Source organism: Lathamus discolor, chromosome 2, assembly GCF_037157495.1.
Source record: "Lathamus discolor isolate bLatDis1 chromosome 2, bLatDis1.hap1, whole genome shotgun sequence".
NCBI classification, from domain to species: domain Eukaryota; kingdom Metazoa; phylum Chordata; class Aves; order Psittaciformes; family Psittacidae; genus Lathamus; species Lathamus discolor.
Genome location: NC_088885.1, coordinates 53,612,640 through 53,635,947, shown reverse-complemented (window position 1 = coordinate 53,635,947; position 23,308 = coordinate 53,612,640). Strand labels below are relative to the sequence as shown.

At 43.7% G+C, this 23,308-nt stretch overlaps 1 protein-coding gene across 4 annotated transcripts; it reads right to left on the bottom strand.

Annotated features, from left to right (window-relative positions):
- Positions 1 to 430: 430 nt before the first annotated feature.
- WDR86 (WD repeat domain 86) lies at positions 431 to 22,921 on the bottom strand. Of its 4 annotated transcripts, none has more exons than XM_065666854.1 (7): positions 22,841 to 22,921; positions 21,053 to 21,362; positions 18,213 to 18,354; positions 16,313 to 16,745; positions 6,537 to 6,672; positions 3,070 to 3,173; positions 431 to 1,825 (listed from the first exon to the last, which is right to left on the bottom strand). In XM_065666854.1, the coding sequence occupies exons 2-7, from the start codon at positions 21,213 to 21,215 to the stop codon at positions 1,607 to 1,609; spliced, it is 1,197 nt and encodes a 398-aa protein (XP_065522926.1). In that variant the 5' UTR covers positions 21,216 to 21,362; positions 22,841 to 22,921; the 3' UTR covers positions 431 to 1,606. The 4 variants fall into 4 exon arrangements, with proteins under 4 accessions (XP_065522926.1, XP_065522925.1, XP_065522924.1 ...); XM_065666853.1 differs by lacking the exon at positions 22,841 to 22,921 and adding an exon at positions 22,393 to 22,686; XM_065666852.1 differs by lacking the exon at positions 22,841 to 22,921 and adding an exon at positions 21,920 to 22,100.
- Between the last annotated feature and the right edge of the window lie 387 nt (positions 22,922 to 23,308).

Genomic DNA, 23,308 nt, shown 5'->3' with positions numbered 1-23,308 from the left:
CCATTTCTGCCGAAGGCATTGACCTCGTAAGCAATATACAGACAAAATGAGCTGTATGACAAGCCAATCACCCCAACAACCAAGAGCCACCACTGCACATATGTCTCAACAGGGCCAGTACCGAGCTACAACAGCCAGACCAAGAGGTTTACAGTGGAATTAAGGCTTCACTATGCAGATGACTTCCCAAATTACTGACCTTAAGTATGCATTTAACATCATTAAAATACTGTTTCCTACTAAACATGGAAACCTGCCAGTAAAGAGCGAACAAAGCTGCTTGGCAGGAGAGGCAAGCAAGCAATGACAGGCCCACCACTGAGGAAGAGGTAAGAACTGTTTCCAAAAGTGTATGTTTTGCCATATTCCATCCATTCTGAGCTGCAGCCAGACAAATCCCCTCTAAATGAAAATAAAACTTAACAATGAGTTGTCTGTAGATGCCACATGTTTATTAGTCCATTCTAAAAAAGGATTACAGCATCTTTATCTTGCTGTAGTGCAGAATAAATAAAGCCATAAAAATAAAAACATGTGGTTAGATACTTCTGTACTGGTTCTACAAAGAGTTAATACCTGCAAATAGAAAAATAAAAGAACCCTTGTTTATTCATGGCTCAGTGGTTATCAGATAAGGATGAAGAACCTGAAAAGAGACTGGGAGAGCTCTTGAGCTTGACTACTTATTATTTGACACTACTAATGACCTAACAAACCGAGGCTAGACCTGGTTATCTTTCCTCGTAAGAAGGAAAGATAACAAAATCTAGAGTACTCAGTAAATCCTCCTGATTTACTCTCCTCTCCTTTGAAAAACACAATTCCCGGTGGATATAAGGAAATCCTTTCCCCTGTAAGGCCAACCAAGCAGTGGCCACACAGACATGGTACCCTGGTGAACAGCTGAAGTGAGAGATCATCAAAAGTAAAAAAAGAACCTGCCAGGTTTTAGGGAGGAGCAAAACTGCTGTGTCTTGGTAAAGAGCTGACCCTGGCACAAAAGGTCTGAGACTGAGCTTGTTCTCTAGCTTCTCTTTTGTTAAAATGATTTAATGTCTGTTCTACTACTCCCAACTTGGCAGAGAGGTGGCGTCTGCTTTAAACTCCTGCTGGGCTGTTCCATTCTGCATCAAATGGTCATACCAGCAAAAAACTGACCTCAAGGTCAATTGTGGAAATTGGATTTGTAGTTGTACTGCAGCACACCTTTCATTTCTCCAGTCGGCTGAACAGAGGGCATGTGAGAGGGCAACAGGAACAGGAGACATTTCTTATTAGATACTGGACAGGCAGAAGTGTGCAGCATCTCTGTGCCAGCGGGAACTGAAAACAAGCAGTTGTGAGTACAGTTCTTAATTACACGCACACACACAAGGTACCTGACCTGAACCATACTGCAGTCCCTCCTGCCCCCAGTGCTGCTCAGATGTGAGTCAGCAGCAACAGGATCAGACTTGAGCCCATCTGACAGAGAATCCTGGCTCCCAGAAATGAGGTTTCCCAAAAGTGCTTTCCCATCTCTTTCCAAGTTCTGGTTTACATGGACACAGTGGTGCATAAAACAAAAGGTTCAGCTTTGGTCACTGCTGGGAAGTCTGCTGTGGGGTCACATCAGTTCAACAGCCTCATGTTCCCCATTTTCTTGCTGTACCATGCAGCCGACTTTGTTATTGAAGAGGCGAGACAGACTTCCCTTCTGAGAGCCCCGGCCCTGGGCAGACCTCTCCTTCTTCAAACGCCTCTTGTTTCTCTTGCATATTCCCCGGATGTCCCAGATCCTTAGCGTGCCATCATGGGAAGCTGTGTAGAGCAACTCGTTGTGGATCTGGAACAACAGGGTCACACTTAATACCAAACCGTACAGCTCGGAATCAGCACAATCAAACTGTCAAAACTCAGAGCAAACACAGCTTGATCCCAACACTTGCGGCCTGATGGCTCATTGCAAGAGCCGGTATAAATTATCACGAAAGCTGCTGAAGTGGGATGAGCCATTACCAAGCCAGGACTCATTTCTCAGCCACTTCACAGAGCCATAAAATATAAACAGCAAGAGTTATTTATAACCTAAACCCACTAGAAAAGCAATGAGGAACTAAACTCAGTGTCAGAGTAGGCTGTAGCTGGGAATTTCTGTGCTGGTTTCAGACTGCTGATTTTGAAGACAAAGCTTAAGAAGGCACTAAAATTGGCAGCAGTCAGCATTGGGGGGGGGGGGGGGGGGGAAGGGGTTCAGGAAAGCTTTCCTTCCCCTTCTTCCTTTGCAGTAAACCACAGGCACAATTCCTCCTTCAGCATTTGTTGTTCTTTCTTCCAAACCTGCAGTAATTTGACTTGATTCTCTCCTGCAGTTTCATTTCCTTAATGAAACACTTGATGCTGTTGGTAACGTTTCCAATTGTCCTCACCGTGCCCCAGAAGCGGTGTTGGTCTTCATCATCTTCCCCTTCCTGTGCTCGCCTGTCCACTGTGGGTGTCTGCAGTTTCCAGCAGTGGGCAGCAAGAGCCAGTATCCCACCAGCCTGCTGGCTTCCAGCAGCAGGAGGCACCACACCGCCTCAGCCTCCCCTCACTAATGTACTAAAGATCACATTCACATCGTCACTTTCAGTGGCTGACGGATACCGTGCCCAGGGTGTTAGAAGGATAATGCTATTTATTATTCTGCCTGGAGAAGGCAGAAACCTTCTTTTCCCCCTAAAGCACTGCAAACACTTACCACGTCTTTAACAGGAAGGGTCTTGTAAGGCCAGAGTCCATTCCCTGCCCCTACACAGGATCAGTTACGTCTCTCTCATTTCTTACATTTGCTTGCCTAACCTGACCTAAAAAACCTCAATCACAGACATAGGGCTGTCTCTGGTGGCACAGTGTGTGGTTTCACTTATCCTTACTATTATCAAGTTTACCTAAAATTGCATGAGGAATATTGAAGTCTGCTACATTTCATCTTATCCTAGAACGACATCCAATCCATGACACACAGAACAGCCAGCCACACCAGTTCCCACAAAACAACAAGGGAGCAATCAGAAACGCAAAATCCCAGCAAAGAAACCCCTTTCCGACCTGGATGCAGTTGATGATGAACTTGTGTCCTCGGAAGATCTTCTGCAGGACACCACTCTTGGAATTGAAAGCTCTTGCACAGGCATCACCACTTCCTGTGAACACTGCAATGCAACCACACAACGCAGCACAGGGCCAGATGTGAGCAGCCATGTACGGTCAGTTCACACAAGATCAACAACATACCTAAAACTGCTTCACAAAGGAGGCCAACATCGCATTCTTAGGCTTGATTCTCTTCTCATTACAGCAAGTTCAGATCATTTTACTGGAATCGGTTGCCCAAGGAAGCTGTGAAAGCTCCATCCCTGGCAGTGTTCAAGGCCAGGCTGGACAGAGCCTTGGGTGGCATGGTTTAGTGTGAGGTGTCCCTGTCCATGGCAGGGTGGGTGGAACTAGGTGATCTTAAGGTCCTTTCCAAGCCTAACTATACTATGATTCTATGATTCTATGATTTTCATTGTGTTTTTCAAAACACTGAACTGCCTTACGCCTGAAGTTCCTACACATTTCTGTTTCTGCTTGTGTCTTCCACCTACATCTCCCTTCCTAAACATGCTTCAATAATTCAAAGCAGACAATTTATCTCCAGCCTAGTTTTAAGGATTTCTACTAAAGCCTTCCATTTGTTTTACTGTAGTTATTTCCAGGTTTCTATTCAGTACTACAGTACCTTCATCACTTCTGCTGTAGCAGAAGCATCTGTACAGCAAAGCTGCAAACCACAGGAACAGCCTTTCCCCCTCTCACACTAACGACACGAATTTGGCTTAGGCTTCATTAAAACAAACCTGCAAAAACATTTCTTCCCCATTTCAAACAAAAGCTCACTACTAGTAGGTAGGGCCGTCTCTGTTGAAACACCACAGTTAAACCTGTCCTCAGAGGTGAGTGGCATGTATAGGCAGCTTTACAAAGAAGCTTCATAAATTCTTTGAGTGTGGTAGATTTCTTCCACTAACTCCTGCAGCTTAGGATCTCTGCAAGCAGTAGAGCCTTTAAGTGATTCAAGGCCCAGGCTATAATCTCCATTTCTGTATGGCACCAAATTATTTACAGGTTTTGGCTATAACTCTGCGTGCTACATTGTGCATGTGCTGCAAGGGGGTGAGGGTTAAGTAGATTAAGCATGACCAGGGATTTGGGCTATTCATCAGGTTTCCATACAGTGTCTTAACATGTTCAAAGAACAATTTCTCAACACTTCAGAATCTTCACATCAGATCCCCAGAATCTCTGCATCCAAACTGTAAGGCAGTGTTAAATATTTAGATTTTATACTTAGCAAGATGTCCAAAAAGGAGCATATTTGTGTTTAAGGGTTACAAACTGTCTTCATAAACAGTCACTTTCCTTCATTTAACCCAAACTCCTCAAGTTTATCTACAGATAAATATTTTAGAACTGCAACAAGCAATATATTCACTGCTCCCTGCATTTCCTGCCCTTGTAAAAGCCACTAGCATAAAAAGGTTTTTACAAAACTCAAGTGCCTGAAGACAACAGTTTCCTTGTCCTTTGGAGGAAGTCAGGCACTGGATTCCTAAAGAGAGGTGAAGAAATTATCACAGCAGTAAATTCAGGACTACAACAAGAGATGAGAGAACAGGCCACCTACTGCCATCAGCTTTCCAACTTCAAATTAAACAGCAGGAGCCTGAATACTTCCTGCATACACCAAGAAGCATCCGGATGTGGAAAATCAATGTCATTTTATATGAGCCGCTATAAATTCAATTGCCAACACAACCCTGAAAAAGCATTGTGTCCCATTCTGCAAATGAGTAACAACAACCTAAGGCAGGGAACAAGGTACAGGTATATTTTCTTTCCAGTGAATGGGAATCACTTAATACTATTACACACATGCAGAGAGTGGGAACCAATTAAGAGATGTTTCTACGATGCAGCTGTCAGTTTACTTGAGCTATTGCTACCAGGATTTTGCTTTTGCCAGACATCCTTTATGTCTTTTGAATTGTCACTCTGTATTTAGGAAGCCTCTTTGCACCTCTGAGTTTCAAAGGAGAGCTGTTGATCTAACCTAGATTTAGCATTTAAATATATGTTTATATATACACCACCTGTGAAACAAACAAGTAACCAAAAAGTAAAATCAATAACTTATTCTTATTTTTACTTAAATTTCATGGACCCCTGGGAGGGAGAAAAGGTTTTAAATGTTCCCTCGGAGGTTTTGCAACATGAAAATATATAAACCACATTAAATTTTAAATGCCTGTGCACATACTGTAGGAGAGTATCAACATAATATCATTAAGTAAATTAGATTGAGAATCAGCCTTAATATTCCCCATGCTGTTAATTACACAAGCAGACTGAGGAGAGCCACCGGAAACACATTCTGATGATTTAAAGATTAGTTCTCAGATTTGTCTGGGCTCCCTGTACACTATAAATCCATTTTGGAAGCACACATTTGTTTTTTCCTCTCATTCTTCTACTATATTTTCTTATTTAGACTTTAAACTCTTTGGGGCAACAAGCCTTTGGGTCCTGATCAGATAGCAAGCAATAGATTTAAGATCTTCTAACAGAAAGTCATCACTTCTCAGCTGAGATTCTTTGCATGCTCTTGCGCTGGTGCAAACGCAAGATAAACCCTAACAATCACCATTTAGATCGAAGCATTTTTAAGAGACAGAATGGACACACAGTGCTGATCTGTCTGTCCCAAGTGAACAGCTAGAAGTTTAAGCTACACTAGCTCCAAAATTTGGTATCCAGTGAACATGTATTTGTAATTCTAATTCAAACAAAGCTATTAGATACTGTGTAAATAAGGGATCAATGTATCATAATAATACAATCATAGTATGTAAATTAATTTTTAAGTGGAAATTTCATCTTTTGAGAATTAAAATGCATCTAAATTCTACTTAGACATTTTTGTCTACCCTTCAAGTGGAACAATTCAATTCTCCCTTTTTGCATTTTTGCATTTAACTTAAAATGAGCTCTTAAATAACCCTGTGAACACTTGTATCGCACTGTCCATCACAGGTCTGAGACTAAATGTAGCAATATTGCCTGCATTTTGAGAAAAATAAAATAAAATAAAAGGAGTGCTATGGAAAATAATGTAAGTGTATGGCAGGGACAGGGTGGTAGGATGAGGGGGAAGAGAGAGAAAGCTGCAGAGTTGGTGGAGTGGCATCAGATAATAGAACTTTTGTTTGAGCCTAAATTCTCTTTATGATGGTTTTAGAGAGTCTGGTCAAGTCTATACTGGTTGCATGAGAAGCAGGATCAACACTGAGAAAATGCAGCTCCAGAAGGCTCATTAATGAAGGACCCAGTGCTGATACTGTTGATACTGAACATAAACCTGCTGTAAAAAGCGAGAATTTCACAGGCCACCAAAATTACAGTATTCTCTATTAACAACCTTTGGTCACAGACAAATAGTAAGAAGGGGACTGCTGAACATAGGAAAGGCAACTTACAGATCCCAGCGTGGTATTTCAAAGTGCTAACGCTGTGTTTGTGAGCCTTGTACGTTTGGATTCGCTCCCCAGTGTCTACTAACCAGCACTTCACTGTCCTGTCCGCGCTTCCTGAATACAAGTGCCGATTCACTAGCTGAAGGGAAGAGAAAAAACAGCAAGTCTTTCAGGCATGTTCATGAGAGAATGACACTGAAGTGACTCATCTGAAATCATGGTTTCCAACCCAACAGCCTGTCACAAAGAGCAACAACTACAGCCTGAAAGAGAGGGATGATGAGCAAAACCAACCTTGCATTCTTCACAGTCACATCTCCCAGTGACTTCTGGGCCTTGCGAACATCTCCCATGTTTCAGAAGATAAAAAAACTAGCCCATCTGATGGTGTAAGCAGGCAGGATTTCAGTAAGCTTAACAATCCTAACCCTGCTTCCATGAGCAGTTACATTAATACAGCCTCCAAAAACCCCAGCAGTGCAGTTTCTGCAAAGCATTTTTGATAAGAACTCTTATCAGTTTATGAGTTTTAATTACAACCAAAACTTCAGAACAATTCTGAATAGCAATAAAAAAATAAATTAAAAATGAAATCCTACGCCACATAAACCAGGATTTAACATTATTCCTCTGCACAAGGTCAGTACTTGGGAACACTAACTCTTCCCTGAACTGTTTAGTACCTGCATTTCCACAAGTCTTTTCAGACTGCATTATCGAATTATTAAATAATTAACCATCCTTACAGAGTTTTTAAACACCTTTAACCAGGTTGCCTTCTGCTGTTTGTTTAGAACAACTCTGCCTATACATCCCAAGAAAGAACAGTGCCTCACCACACTAAGTCATCCCGCGCAGTGCATTAACTCACTAGTGGCGGAGGTTGGCTTTTATTCTACACAGACATGACAAAGAATGACAAAAGAGAGGACTGCAGTTGAGAAGCCAAGACAGAGAAAATAACCAACCTGTGAAAGACTATAAAACTAACCAGTACACAGTAACAAACTACCCAAAGCCTCGAAGCTCAGCAGGGAAACTCCACAGTGCAGGCAAAAATCTTGGATTCTATGTCTATCTGATGAAAACAAACTAAAGGTTTTACTAGCCATTATCACCTACAGCTCTGGACTGCACACTCCTCCAAGAAGAGGACTGGCCCAACACCTGCCCTCCGAAGGCAGGGCTATGAGGGCAGCCAGCCATTGCACGTGCTCACAGCAACCCACAGGCTGTTGTTAGGGCTGGATTTCATTGAGCTGCAGCAATCTCTGTACCAAAAGGATGGAGAAGCAGGAGGGAGAACCAAAACCTCCCCAGAGAATTTGCAGGGATACTGATACCTGTCTGCCCTCCAGGCATACAGATCAGAAGGTTCAAAAGACCAGCAGAGCGCTAACCCCTGATGTTTCTCAGGTATCTCCAAGATAACAACTGCAGAACAAACGACAAATCAGCTTGACATGGATCATGCCACTGATAAAGCCAGCAATATTTTGAAATGCCACATCCTATTACTTGTAAGCTATTTTAGCAATGGCATTAATACTACATCTCAATGAGGACAGAGCAGAAATGACCAGCAGACAGTTAGCCCGAGGAAGTTAATGTGATTTTTAATTCCTAGGCTCAACCTGAATGGTATTAAGAGCACTGTCACGCTGCACCTGCTACATGGAGGAGGATGCTTTGAGCTGAGATCCTGCTGTGTTTTTCTCGGCCAAGTCATTGCATTTCTTTCTCAGACATCTTATTAGCACCGTCAACCCACCCACTGAACAAGGGAAAACACTAAGTTACAGCTTCCTGCAGGTAGATGCCACTCTGCATTGATGGCACCTCAGGTTATGCTGCTTCACTTCTGCATGTAAGTGGCTGTACCAATGCTGAAGTGAAACAGAAAAACTGCAACCTGCCTAGATTTACCAATTTGCTAGATATAAAAATGTGTTAAATGACATGGTAATTTATATGTGTTAAATGACTCAGGTAATTTACAGCACCAGGATCTAAAGAGTCATAGAATCTCCAAATAGTTTGGCTTGGAAGGGACCTTCAAGATCATACAGTTACAACCCCCTGCCACAGACAGGGACACCTTCCACTAGATCAGGTTGCTCAAAGCCCCATCCAAGCTCATCTTGATACTTTCAGGGCGGGACAGCCACAACTTCTTGGGGCAACCTGTTCCAGTGCCTCTGCACCCTCTTAGTAAAGAACAACTTCTTAGTATATAATCTATATCTACCTTCTTCAGTTTAAAGATGGTATCCCTACATACTCTCGTGAAAATTCCCTCTCCAAATTTTCTGTTGGCCCCTTTAGGCACTGGAAGCTGCTCTAAGGTCTTCAGGGAGCCTTCTCTTCTCCAGGTTGAACAAGCCCAACTCTCTCAGCCTGTCATACGAGAGGTGCTCCAGCATCTTCATGGCCTCCTCTGGACTTGTTCCAATGGGTCCATGTCCTTCTTCTGTTGGGACACAGTACTGGAGGTCTCATGACAGTAGAGTAGAGGGGAAGAATCCCCTCCCTCGACCTGCTGGTCACACTCCTATTGATGGGGCTCAGGGTATGGTTGGCTTTCTGATGCCCAGTCAGAGATACGGCAAGATGGCTGGCACAGCAAATATCTTAAATTCAAAGGCTCTGTGCTACCCAGGTTACCCCATGATATGCTTTTATGCACCTTCCTCCCCCTCACCAGTTTAAGCAGGCAAAGGATTCTCAGCTTTGCATGGAAACAGAATTCCTAACAGGTTGAACAATCTACTGGATGCCACAAACTAAGCCTGCAGCATAGCCAACAGCAAAACCCAGTACAAGCTCTGACTGCAACACAGCCTCTCATCTCCATGGTATTTTTAAAATGCAGAGCACGAAAAAGCTATTAGAGAAGAAAGCCATCAAGAGCTATCAGCTCAAGTTGAAGTTACAAATCAGATGTGCCTTTAGTAATATGATGCAGGCATCATCTCACCTAAATCGATGCCGATACTGACAGCTAAGATAGTCCCCTTAAGGTCACTGCAGTCTAGGGTACACCTTATCTCATCCTGAAGCAGATGTGTGAAACAGATCATGCCTTAAAACTTGCTGTTTCTGCCTGACAAGGACAACCTTCTCAGCTGCAGCCATCTATATCTAGTTAGGTGAGATGACTCCTCCTTCACTTGACTAAAGACAGGTCTAGTTTACAACTCCAGCCTAAACTACACCACTTCAGATATCTATCTTTAATCAAAATACTAACAATCATCATATACTGTTCCCCTAGCCAAAGCACCTTACAAGCAAGCCTCACCCTCACCTTCCCTACTTTATAGATGGGGAGCCATCATATAACACAACTGGAGTCTGCCCCAAAAAGGATTTGAAATTTCCGGCATCCTAACTTTTGACTGGCCAAATCCCAGAGTGCAGCCCTGATTTGAGAGGCTGATCCAGGCTGCAACCGTCCCTTTCAACAACAACTGTCCTTTTCAACAACATTATGTGCCTCAGGGCAGTTGTGACAAGCAACAGTGCATCCCTGGATGGGTACAACTAGTATCCCTGGAACCGGTCAAGAGAGATATGAAAATCAGATGGGATTCTGTCTGAGATGAGCAAGACAGAATGTCAAATCAGTACTTCTACTCAGGTGCTTTTGTTCAGAGTTTGCCAAAGGATGTTACTATGCCCCAACAACACAGACATGGCAGCCTTGGCTCTCAGCCATGGCCAGACACACTGCATATGCCCATGTGCTGGCTGGGCACAAGCCACCTTTGCTGTGGAAGCAGTGGGGGTCCTAGGGGCAGCCAACAGCAAGGTCCTTGACTTGTGTAATCATTTTTAAGTCATGGCTGTATTGAAAACTATCTAAAAAGCCCACAAAAGAGGGACTGTAACACAGTTGCCCTGTCCACTTCCAGACAGGTTCCCAAAGCACTGATTTCTAGTTAGGCCACCTCCTGCTGGCTCTCCCTCTAGGACTCTTGCTAACCTCCTTACATCAGTTTGGCCTTCTCCTAGCTATTATAGGACTCTCCAGATGAGTTCAAGTTCCCTCAGCCAGCAGAGGACATTTAATCCAGACCTGCTAGGCCTGTTAGACTACTGGGCAAAATGATATGTTGCTATTCCTTGGGTTAACATCCCCAGTGACACATTAGGCTCAGCAGATCTGTACCATCTAGGGACCTGGACAAAGTATAGTGACTTCTTCACCAAAATGCAATATTATGCTGCAGCTTCGGTGGGAGCCAAGCCTCCCCACTGCCACGACTGGCACCCATTTTTGTCTATGGACATCCAGGCACGTCCATTTTCAGCAAATACTTGTGGACTAGATCCTCAGGTCCATAATTACTGGGCTTTTCTAGCCCAAAGTCCCCCTACTTTACCTAATTCCCTAGGTTTCAGTCCTATTCTTATTATTTTATTATAATTTAGAAGGAAAAATATAAAATGCCCCTCAATAGATTTATATACATATATATATATATATATATATATACATACACACACAAGTCTGTCAAGTCTTGGTTTAAAAATGACCAGTACAAACAGCTACATATTCCAATCTGCAACTGCCTGAACAAGTGGTGATATTTTCAAAGCTGTATTTTCCTTGGCTGGCTCTTGGGCATTTTGTTCACTTTGGCTGACTGCCCAACAAAGCTCCTGACAAGGAAAAGCATGGCAAGTCAAGGACACCTGTAGCAGAGCAGACAACACAGAACAGATTTGCAGCTCAGATACTAACGAGCTGAGTGGACATTTCAAACCCAAGTAGCTTCAAAAGAACTGAAACACTGATGGCAGTCAGATGTTCAGTTCTAAAGCCTCAGCCAGACATCAAAAAAACACTGCATTGATATCTGGAATCCCGGACTGTTATTTTTTCTCATTACTCCGAGGGACTTTGCTTTGAACCAGATGAAACACTGAGACACATGAATGGAGCAAATCTGTCTTAATCCTCAGGCCAAAGTACCAGGGATGCTCTATTCTATGAAGTTCAGTCAGACTGCAAAGCAGCAGCAGCAGCAAAATACAGGTTATAAACACCGAAGTAGTTACAGGTTTCACTATTAAAAGTTGCTAGGTTATGAACACCAACCTTGGTTGTAGGCATCAGACACACCACAGTTTGAACAAAACAAATAATCACATCTAGGGTTGGTCTCTCAAGACAATCGCAATCCTATTGCTCCACAAGCTTGGCTGAACTCATCATATGCAGCAGCTTAAGACAAATTCTACCTGTGTAAGTGCCAAATATATCTGCAAAAGAGCTGTTTAGTGGGTATTTCAGCCTTATAGGAATAGACTTTTCTTTCCCAATTAACCTTTGCTATAAGAAACAATTTAACCCTCATCCAAAGAGAGGCAATTGGCTCTCTAGATTTGGACACATTCTCTTTCTGAAGGTCACTGCACTCAGACTGGCTCCTGGGAACTCCATGATGTGTTCACATCAGCCACCACATGTCCCATTACCAGTGTATTCTTCACATGGGGGTCAGTATTCCCACAGCCTGCCAGCTGGGTCTTCTGTTTACAACCACTTCTAAGTTAAAAATCACCAACTTGGACCAAACTCAAGTTACAACTATGTAAGCCTTCAGCCGAGTTAGACTTTCAGGATCACATTCAAACCACATTCATTTTAACAAGCTAACAAACTCCCTGTGGGCAAGAAAATTGGTTATTTTCCTGAGATTCCATCTAGAATGAGCTCTCTGGCCTGGCTGTTAAGAGAACATTTTTCAGGTTTTTTACTGCAGTGCAAAGTAATGGTCCTAGCAACATGTTTCTTTTCTACAGGTGTTGTATGCATTCATATTCCTCTAATTCAGTTTCATCCTCTGATGAATTATGCAATAAATACAGACACAAATTTCAAAAATAATAATTCAATTTATTTTAATGCACTTAATTTAATTGGTGTGAAAAAAATTCTGTCCCTGTGATCATAACAGTTAAACATAAAAATGGAGTTCAGGCAATGGCTTTGTTCAAAGCATTCTTTTCTTCAAGTCAGCTTTAAAAGGCAACTACAGGGAATGGTGCAAACAAAGGATCTTTTGCAGGAAAACCAGACACAAGTCCTTTGCCCACTCATGTTCATTTAAAACTCCTTTTGCAAGAAAGGTCTTTTCTTGCATGAACGTTTGCTATAGGATCCAAACTAAATTCCAAGCTGGATCATTTCTCTCTGCCAGATTTTGGCAGCACGATTTTGATAAATACTCAAGAGGCAGAACAATCCTTGTGAATAGTTTGCAAAGCTACTTTGGAGACATTTAGAAAAACATACACAAGTAAATATTTAAGTCAGGGTTATTCAGCCTATTGCAGGCAGTCACGTTAATGGAAATGCATGTTTGATATTAATTGCAAATATTGGTCTTTAGCCAGGCCTGAAATTTTTAAGTGGAAGAATTAGCATGAGCTGTGTAATTATACTCAGCCCACCCTTACTTTTTCCCATCGCTTCTTCTAAAATCTCATTATTGGCTCTTATGTGAAGAGGGAGCACTCAAAACAGCTGCTGTCCCTTGCCTGCCAAGCTATCAATCAATGCACTGCAGGAGATGAGTTCTGGCTGCTCCACCGCTAGTTACCTTGCTTGACAATGACAGTAAAGTAATCAAGGCTGCCTAAGCACCTAGCACACACGATTCCCACTGCAGATAGAAAGTCTCCTGGCAAAAACGTTTTGACAGTCTAATTTAGGTAGTAGAAGGGAGACAAGAATGGCATTAGAATAAGCTGGTACCTGCAGCAGAAACTACTTTGACAGCAGACCACATGCAGCTGGTAAATCACCTCAGACTTGGCCCGGGACAGCAGGACAAGCCCTGGAGAGTATCAGAATAGCTCATCCTCTTTCCTCCACCATGCAGGACCACCATGGGCAGGTGAAAAGAGAAGGCTGAAAACTCACCAACGCTTTCTGTTCTGCCATGCTAGATAAAGAGTTACTTTCAGGCTCCTCTTAATGTATGCTAGCTGGCAATACCACCTAAAGGATCTTACGGCAAGTGAGAAATGTTCAAAATCCAGACACCCCTGTGGCATCACCCCTCTGCTTTTCACAAACCAGCACTGCAGGAAGCAAGGTGGAAAACATGAAACACTCCTTCAAGATGCTCCAGGAATTTCCATTCACTGCTACAGTGACACTATTGGTATTTACTGGAAAGTAATGGGAGACGACTAGAACAGTCCAGACCTAATTTGCAGCAGTTGAGAGCATCCCTGGGGCATTCCTGTTAGTAACAGTGCTTTTTAAAGTTGGGAAAAATATGGTCTCAATATCGAAATTTTTCCTGATTTTTGTCCAGGATGAGAGATCACACTGAGCATTTCTCAAACTTCTGGAAAGGTCACCCTCCCTGAGGGATCTTTGTTTGAATACAGAAAATGAAAAGAAGTCTTTATTTTTTCCCTTAATTCTCTCCACAAAAGCATTATACCACCCAGAGAACAGGCAACTACCTTTAATTGCTGGTACCAACTCAGCTCTTCCAGGACAAGGGAGTGAAAATCTGGTGTAATTAGTAGCTCTCTTCTGCCCTAAAGAAAATTACCTACTGTCAACAATTAAAAATGCCTGCTAGCTATGGTGAGCACTCACAACTACCTCCAAGTCCTTCCTGACCCCCAGTTTGAAAACTACTATCCCAGCTCACTATCACAGATTGCAACATTGCTTCTATGAAGCCCTAGGCGAAAAAAAAAAACAAAACCAAAAAGGCTTCAAGAGCTTTTTGAGAAGAAAACAAAAATAAAACAACCCAAACACCTCTATTCAGGAAGTTTCCCTTCTGTTCCAACATCTTTGTATGGATTCTGGTGATTGCCCCCTTTCTAAAAGAATGAAAATACCACGTGGGCTGCGCTGAGAGGCAGCCAAGTGGAACAGAAGGACTAGTGTTGAACCCAGTAAGGAAGAGGGAGGAATTAGGAAAGATCGACAGCATAAAGCTATTCAACAGCAGTAGAGCGACTGCTTAAGCTGGGGTAAGTTTTAGAGGACTAGAAACTAAATGCGCTCTGTGGGGGCAGTATGTACCTCAGCTGGACTCTTCTAGCCTCAAACATCAACTGGTGATGAGAGAAGTGAGGGGCTACCAGTTCCTCACAGCCAGAAGAAGATCTGTCCAGGACTGTTGCCAACACAGCCTTGGCAGCAGTAGTCCTGTGTACTTTGAATTCTTCAAGTTTTCCAAATACATGTATTGCTTTTGCATTTCCTATCCCCTACAAGAAGTTCTGTTTGTTTAAATCCATTGTTTAACACTGTGCTCACAAGCAGAGAAGCGTTGCTCATTCTTGAGCATTCAAAGAGTGTAATTAAATTTCCCAGGCTTCTGAGAGGGGGTCAAGCCAGTTTTGTGTAAGAATTTTAGCAAGAACCCAATTAAATTAAAACAAGCTCTTTTGTTGCTAATCTGTGCCTTGGAGAAGGGTTACAATTAAACAACAAAACATAGCGTGAAACTAAGAACAGCAACAGATTTGATTTACTTGAGCATCCTCAAAATACATTACCACAATATCATAAAAACAAGCTTTAACACTGAGAATTTACCCAAGCAAGACAAACATTACTCCAGGGCAACATGATGGTGTGTGGCTTTTTTTCCTCTTTCCAAAAACAAAGGAAAATAGAATTCCTTCAGCTCTATCAGATTTTTAGACTGTTAGTGTCAGCTGTGTCTTTACCTTCTTTAGAAACAAAGGTAACATTTATTAAACAACTATTAAAAACACCCACTGTAACCTCCTTAAAGGAAAAGCACTTTGGGTCAACAAACACAGACAAGGAGAGTAGGGAGAAAAACTACTGGCATTAACTTCAGACAGACACATACATTTACAAACATTTAAGGTCTGCAGACCTGAAACTAAGTTATAGACCATCCGACACCTTCTTCAAATCTACTATTAGTATTTTCTGGTGGGTAATAGAGTGTACAGGACAAGTGCTTGTGGGGCTGCTCCCGTTTCCCTTCATCTACCTAACCTCCTCCTCTCCTCTGCAGCATTAACAAATCTGGCAGCATTCACCAGTAAAATGCTGCAAACAGAAAAACAGAGTATAGTTTTTCAGGTCACATTAAATTTTTTCCCCTCTCTCCTCCATCATTTCCTGATTTCCCCATGCTCTACTTCCCTTTTCCATTTTCCTTGCCTGTTTTCTTTTCCTGGACACCTCTTTCTTCTTTTCTTTCCTTAAATTATGCCTGTGTTTTTTAAAGCAGGGTTTCTTTCAGCTTTATGCTTGCCTATTATCTTTCACCCACAATTCTGGGTTGGGCTTTGGCTTGGTTTTGTCTTTTTTTTTTTTAAAGTCACCTTATTTACTCAGAATTTTCTTCCCCTCCCCTCTTTAAGTTACCCAACCCTGTGTTTGTTTACTTGTTCAGGTTATTCTTCTTCAAAGTCTGGTGATCCTGTGTACACAATCCTACTCAGATGAACAGTCCTCCCAGCAAACCAACTCACGAGTTTCAAGACCTAGGACATTTAAACAGGTACTGAGCTACAAGTGAGACCAAGATAGCCATTAGAAGCCAAGAGGATGTCAGAAAGTGTTAAAACAGGATTTCTCTTAAGACCACAGAGCACTAGTGTTTTGTTATTACATGAATGTTTAAGCTTACCATTTATAACCTGTCTTGGAAGAGCTGTTTTATGAATGAAAAGACAACTAAGACCCACATGAATTAGGATACTGATACCCTCCTCTCCCTTCGAATAGCTCTTGAAGACTCTGTTCTTACCTCTAGGCAAATTACTGATCCTTGATGCTCTTTGAAGACTTTCAACTGCTCACCAGTGACAATATTCCACGTTCGAATGGTATAATCCGTGCTGCCAGAAAACAGCTCCCTGTTTGGTGCGTCAAGTATAAGGCATAAGACAGCCCCAGTGTGTCCCAGCAGAGTCTGGTAACAGCGCCCACTGGACACCCACCAGACCTTAACAGTGCAGTCTGTGCTACCTGTCACCAGGAGGTCTCTGCTCACTTTCTCCTCCTCCTCCTCTTCTTCCTCCTCTTCTTCAAGAACATCCCTGGAGGAATAGTGAGCTAGAGTCAGGACACAGTTCCGATGGCCCCGGAATTCCTGGATTTGTTTCTCCTTGTCCACACTCCAGCAGCGTGCCGTCCTGTCATAGGAGCCACTGAAGAGATAGTCTTTGGCAACCAGGATCCTGCAAAAAAACCAAAGTTTGCATGTATGAATATATAATTCTTATTACGTGACAATATTTTGTCACCATTTCAATGCCAAGCATCCTGAAGTTAGAAACAGTAGCACAAACACAACACAGGTAATCCCAATTCAGTGTCACTGTTTAATACACATAATTTGTGAACTCTTTTGTTGTAGAAAACTGTAGAAAAGTAGAAATTTCCCTGCTCCTACTTTTAAAATTAAGACCCTTTATTCAGGTATTCAGGTGCACTGATGTTTTGTGTTTTTCCAAAATCTTGTCCAGCAAGACCATTAGGTACTTTTCATAAGTTACATATACAAACTAAGAGCTTGTTGTGTTGGAGTTTTTCTGTTTAGTTGTTTTTAAACTCATTTTTGACAATTATTTATTAATATTTACAAATAAGTATTTATAAAAGCCTATGAAAATACCTTGGAATTGAAAAAGAAAAAATGCATTGCAGGAACCTGACCTGTAGCTAGCAGTGTGCAAAGAAAATCACCTTGCCATCATCAGAGAGAGCGCAAGAAAAAAACATATACACCTAATTTCACTTAGCCCAGGATCTCAAAAAAGAGCAAGAGTACGTCACTTGTTACATAACTGAAGAGCAAATCAGATTACAGCTCAAGGATTCAACTTCCTGAGCCTCCATGAACATGCAACAGAAAAATCTCTACAGTTCATGTTCCCAAACCAGAGATAGTGAACATCACAATCTGTCATCTTCGTCAGCTGAGTTTGGCCCTCTGAAACCTTTCAAACTGACAACAAAGTCATATGAATAGGGAACATATTTCCATTTGCTGATTTAAGCAAAAAATCAGGCCAGTGCCAAAATACAGAGCCAGCCTTCCTAACTATTTACAGAATCCAGCTACATATCATATGTGTTTTGAGTTCAGTAAGGAACAAAAAACCCCATCCACCCACCAAAAAAGAAATGTAGAAAAAAAGAAAAGAACAACCAATCTCTGACTGCTCTATTTGCCATTAATTAAATCCAGTCCAACTATTAAGAGGCACTTCAAATTGACTTGCTAATCAGTCACACACAATCAGTTTAATATTAAACTTCATTTTCACAAACAGGAATAGTAATTCCAGAAAAAGCCCTGACATTATCCCTCTTACTGATACACAAAGGCTTGACATGATGTTTTTAAATCTATTTATCAGAAGCATCTGTTATCAATTGAGTAATTTCTTCTGGAATTTCATTCCTAGCCCTAGATTCAATTCCCCTGCTGTGTGCCTTTCATTTCTCTCCTATCTGCTGTCTATGGATGTGTCAGCACTGTTGCTAGGAAAACTAATCATTACAGCACAGAACACGTGTAGCATGAACTCAAAGGTTTACACAACCCATTTTATTAGTGTAGTAATGGAGAATTGCAGTCAAATGACAATATACATGATAAAAGATTACAGGAACACAACGAAGAATTTCACAGAACCAACCTGTTAACAATTGATGTATGTCCTCGGTAAATGGCCAGGCACTGACCCGTCATCACATCCCACTTTCGAATGGTGTGATCTGCACTACATGTGAAGGCAGCCTCATTTTCTAAGTGGCAAAAGGTGATATAGCTTTCATGTCCTAGAAATAACAAAGGAAATAAATTCAATCACGGTGCATGCAAGCAGGACAAAGTAGTCAAGCTCTTCACCTTAACTAAGAAAAATACAGCAAACAAACAGATTGAAACTCTAGTTTTAAGTGCACCCCCACGTTCTTCACATTTAAAGATTTGTATAAAACACATTTTTAACTAACAGCAGAAAACTCTGCTTCACTGAGGTAAGGATTAAGTGAAAAACAGTACAGTTCCACCAATCAGGCAGATAGAACAGTATTATAAAACTATAATGACCTAAATTAACAGCAGTATAATTAAATTCAGACTACTGAAATTTAAAACCAGCTAAAAATGGCTTATTTTATTAATAAAGAAATGCTTTTGTTTCTTTTTCCTGAAGTCAGGGAAAAAAGGCTGCATTTTGAACAAGCCCATTGACTGTCAGGACACAAACAGTCCTAAATTAGAGGATGAAACCATGAAAAAAAGGAAGACATGAGACTTACCAGCAAGTTTAGTTTCACCGTCCAAGCAGAATGAAACACAACCAACCAACCAAAAAAAACATGTACCTGGTAAAGTCAGCCAATGCTTTTCCCATCATGACTAATAATAACATGAATAAACCCCACAATTTTCAAAATATCAGTATACCTTTAAGGAACTGACACAAAAAAGAAAGAATAAGAGCACAATTAAGTACGCTGGGACTCTACAGTTACAATAAAAATAGACACAACTGCTGCTCTAAAATCTTCAGGCTGAAAACCAGAGTAATGCAAGTGAAATCAATACCACAACCTTAAACTTTTGTTGTTGCTTAGCAAGGTGTGTAATTTTGCTACTGTATCATTAAATGCACAGCATTTAAAAACCACCTTAGGATTCATGTCCCAGCTTTGTCCATCTCCTGCGTGAAATTGTTGTAACCCATCTAATCATTGGGATAGTATTATCTTGCACTCTTCTGTTTTAGTTATTTAGGCTGCAAGATTTCAAGAACTGTTTCCTCTTAAGTAACTATAAAGAGAGACCCAGACTTTGGTTGAAGCCGGTGGGCCCTACTGTGATTTAAATAACACTATTCTTTGATGAGAAAATTAAAAATATAAGGACAAATGTGATCAAAGAGACACAGATGGACAGAAAAAGATACTGGAAGACCAGAATCATGTTGCAGAATAAAGAGATGGTAAAAAAAATGAGGGAAAGCAGACAGCCCAGTAAAACACTTCGCTTCACTGACTGCAAAAAAAGTAGATTTTACTACAACTCCTGTAGCTCAAAAGCAAACCAGAATCTACATTACAGACCTTCATCTTGTTTCCCTTTAAGCAAATTCATCAGATGACACAAATTAAAAAGATCACCAGGGCTATAGGCAAACCTATGCCCACTCTCACAATTTCGTGAAAACTTTTTTACATGCAGCTTAAATGGGACATGTTTCAACCACAAGGATTTTTCTGCCATCATCATATAATCCTGCTCAGAGAAGATCAAAAAAGCATCTTGGTTATTGAGCCAAAGTCTGCCGGTCAGATTTTAAGCATCAGTTATACTCAGCCACACAAAGGATGCCAAAACCCCCTGTGGCAGACAAGGTCTGGTCAAAAGCAGCCACCACGGAAGTCTGCTGGTTATGCTGTGGTAGAAGGTTGAAACTGTGTTATAGATACAGGTTTATCCATAATTATAGCTTGTACAACACACATTTACACAACAGCTCTAGGTGTGCATAAATATAAAACACAATTGTCTGATTCAAAAAAACTATCTAGCCAACCTTCTTTAGAGTTTACACACCAAACATTAGCAGTACACAGGCCACATTCTGAATATCATCCAGTATATTTCTAGTTAAAAGTTAATTAGTGGTTTAAAGGGAATTCTAAGCCTAAAGCAAATGCAGTGAGTTTTTCAGGAGCCAGAACCATGGCAGGATGTGGACAAAAAAAGACAATACTCCATAGTCAAAAACAAGCAAGAAAGTAAACAAACAATGACTACAGCAATGTAATTTCTTCTTTGGAGGAAAAAAAGGATTAGAAATTCCAAATTTAAAAGGGTTTGTGTGTGTGCGTGTGTGTCTGTTAAGAGAAAACATGAACGAGCGAGAATACAAACACCATTAATTCACATCTGAGTCCTGCATGACACTTTCTACAGTTTTTCTTTTGAAATGAGATGCTAGGTCTAAGGATAAGAAGTTGCTTAAAATGCAAAAGCAATTTAAAAGAAAAAAGCCCAGCAATTAACATTTCTGTGTGTCAAATATGGGGGAAAAGAAGTAGCCTGTTCAGTGAAGTTTCTTTCTAGACTTCTGGGTCAAGAGGGTCTGTATAAAGATTGTCTGGAAAATGACATGATTAAAAGGAAAAGAAATAATAGAAGAAAGGGAGAGAGACAATAACAAAAAAACAGTATTTCACCAGGGTGTAAACCAGACGGCTTCCAGAAGAGACATGAGTTGAACAACTGCTATGTTCCCCACCCTCAGACAAATGGATCTATGCATTCAGTAGCACTAGTAACCTGTTTGGGTTGAAACAACTTCTGCTTTACATTACTGTAACAAATACTCAAAAAACCCACAAAACAAAACAAGCATGATTTTGGCTGCCAGGCAGGCTGCAGCGACTGAAAGAGACCAGAACATGCTGTGTGGCCTGTGCCATGCTTCAGACTCAAAAGCTAGGTGAACAAAAACTACTGTACCTTGGAAGTGGCCATGGCACTGGCTGTCCGCAGTGCTCCAGAGCCGCGCAGTGCCATCTTCACTACCCGTGAGCAAGCGCTGGCCGTCCGGGCTCAGGCTCAGCCAGTTGATGCCTCCTTGGTGATCTGTGCAGACCTTCACGGCTGAGCCACTGTTCCCCATCCTCGTGGTCCCAGCAAAGGCAGAGGCTGTGGGTCAGATCATGGGCACTGTGTAAGCGCCAGACCATGCTCTGCCTCCAGCTGTCTCCCACTGAACAACTTCAGCCATTACATCAACTCCGAAAACTCAGCAGGGTAGTTCAGACTCCTATAGAGAGACACAAAGGAGGAAGAGGAAGGCACGTTAAATCGTTTCATTTCCCCCCGTGGATGCATCACTTTCTCAGTCAGGGTGTGCTGAAGCCATTGAGCGCCTCTTTCTCCGCAGGACCCGGAGCCCTAGCGTGCCAGATGGCCCTCCAGCCGCACGGCTTACTGGTGCGTCTTCTCCGTGGGCACTGAGCTACGCCCGGCCGCTGCGAGAGGACCCAGCCTGGACGGCGGCGGTACCGCTACCTGGTGCCGCGCTCAGGGTGCCGGCACTGCAGCTTCTCCAGCAAGTTCAAGGCTAACTCGGGGCAGGCTGAAGAGCCGACGCCTCCCAGAGAGGGACGCCCAGACCCAGGCGGCACCCAACGCCCCAAGGGGCTGCCCGACCCCGTTCTCCCCCGCCCTGGGATCACCTCAGCGGCCCCCCGTCCTCCCCGCCCCGAGCTGCTGCCATCCCTCCCGCAGGCCCCCCCCGCATCTCCGCCCTACGGCACTTCCTCAGGGCCCCGGGGGGAGGCGCGGGGCTCGTCTCCGGCGGAGCGATCCCGCACTTACCCTCTGGGGAGGGGGAACCTCTCCCTCCGAGGGGGCCGGGGCCAGCGCCGGGCCGAGCGCGGGAGCTCCCCGCTGCCGTCTCCTCCGCCCTGCGGGGAGGTGGGAAGGGTTCCCCTCCGCCGCCGGGCCGAGGCGGGCGCCCCGCCGCCGCCGCCGTGCCCCCCTCAGGCCATCTCGGGGCGGTTCCTCACCCCCAGCGCCGGCCCTCCCTCCATTAGCTCCCCCTCCATGTTAGAGCCTTCTAATCGCGGCAGCCCCCTCCACACTGGGGCGGGAAGCGGCGGCCACCCCCCGCCCGCGCTGCCTCCTCGGTGCCACCGCTCCCCGCCGCCTCGTACTCCCGGGAGGTGCCCGGCAGCTCTGCCCCTCCGGGCCGGCCTCCCTCCCTCCACAGCAGCCCCCCTTTTCGAGGGGAAGACGCAGCCCCCACCGCTCCCGCCGCCCGCCTACCCCGGGGCTGAAGCCGCCCTTACCTCGTTGCAGTCACCCGGCGGGGCTGGGGGAAGAGCTGAGGGGCGGGAGGCTCTCTCCCCGCTGGGGACCCTTCGACAACCGCACTGCAACCGAAACAACCCGACAGCGCTTCCACACCCCCAGCGGAGTCCCCAGGCTTCTCTCCGGGGGAGGCACCGCTTCCTGCGGCACGTTTCGCCCCGCAGGCTGCCCACCGGCCCCGCTGCCTCAGGGCGCCCCGGCGGCACCGGCTCCTCGGCGAGCAGCCGCGTTTCCTCCCCGGCTTTTCAGGCCGGTGCCTCCCGGGACACAGATGCTTGTGCTGGGGGCTGGCGTTGAGGGAAGCCATCGCCTTTTGTTCCCTCTCTCTCCCCTGGGTGAACTCCCACCAAACTTCCTCTCAGGACCCCCCCCCCCCCCCCCCCCATCCACGGGAGCCCCAAACCCCCTCTCTCGCTCTGCACCTACCGGAAGATTTTGGGGCTGTTTCTTGTTAATGTGGCCCCTTGCCCGATCCACCTCAGCTATGTGCTGCTCCAAACTGCCTGATCAAGGGCTTCAACATGGCAGGGTGGCAGGGTGGAGCTGCTGCCTCGGGAGCTGTGCAATCCGTGCATCCCATCGTGGTGTAATTTAATATACAAAGGATGTATCCACCAGGCGGAGAAAAGCGAGAGCCTCCAGCAAGGCAGCAGCCGGGTCCCATGTGGATCCCCCCCCTCTAAGAAATGGGGAGCTGCAGCTAAACACATGCCATTAGTTGTGCGATCAATCACAAAACCACCTTCTCCCAGCTCCGGCCTCATTTGCTCAGAAAAGCACAGTTTTGAGTCAAATCACCAGCCCCAAAACAAGCCCATTACCTCCATTTCACACTGTCATCTTCCGTACAGGGGTTCGCCAGGCGCTCACCGATATTTAACAAAGCATCAGCCC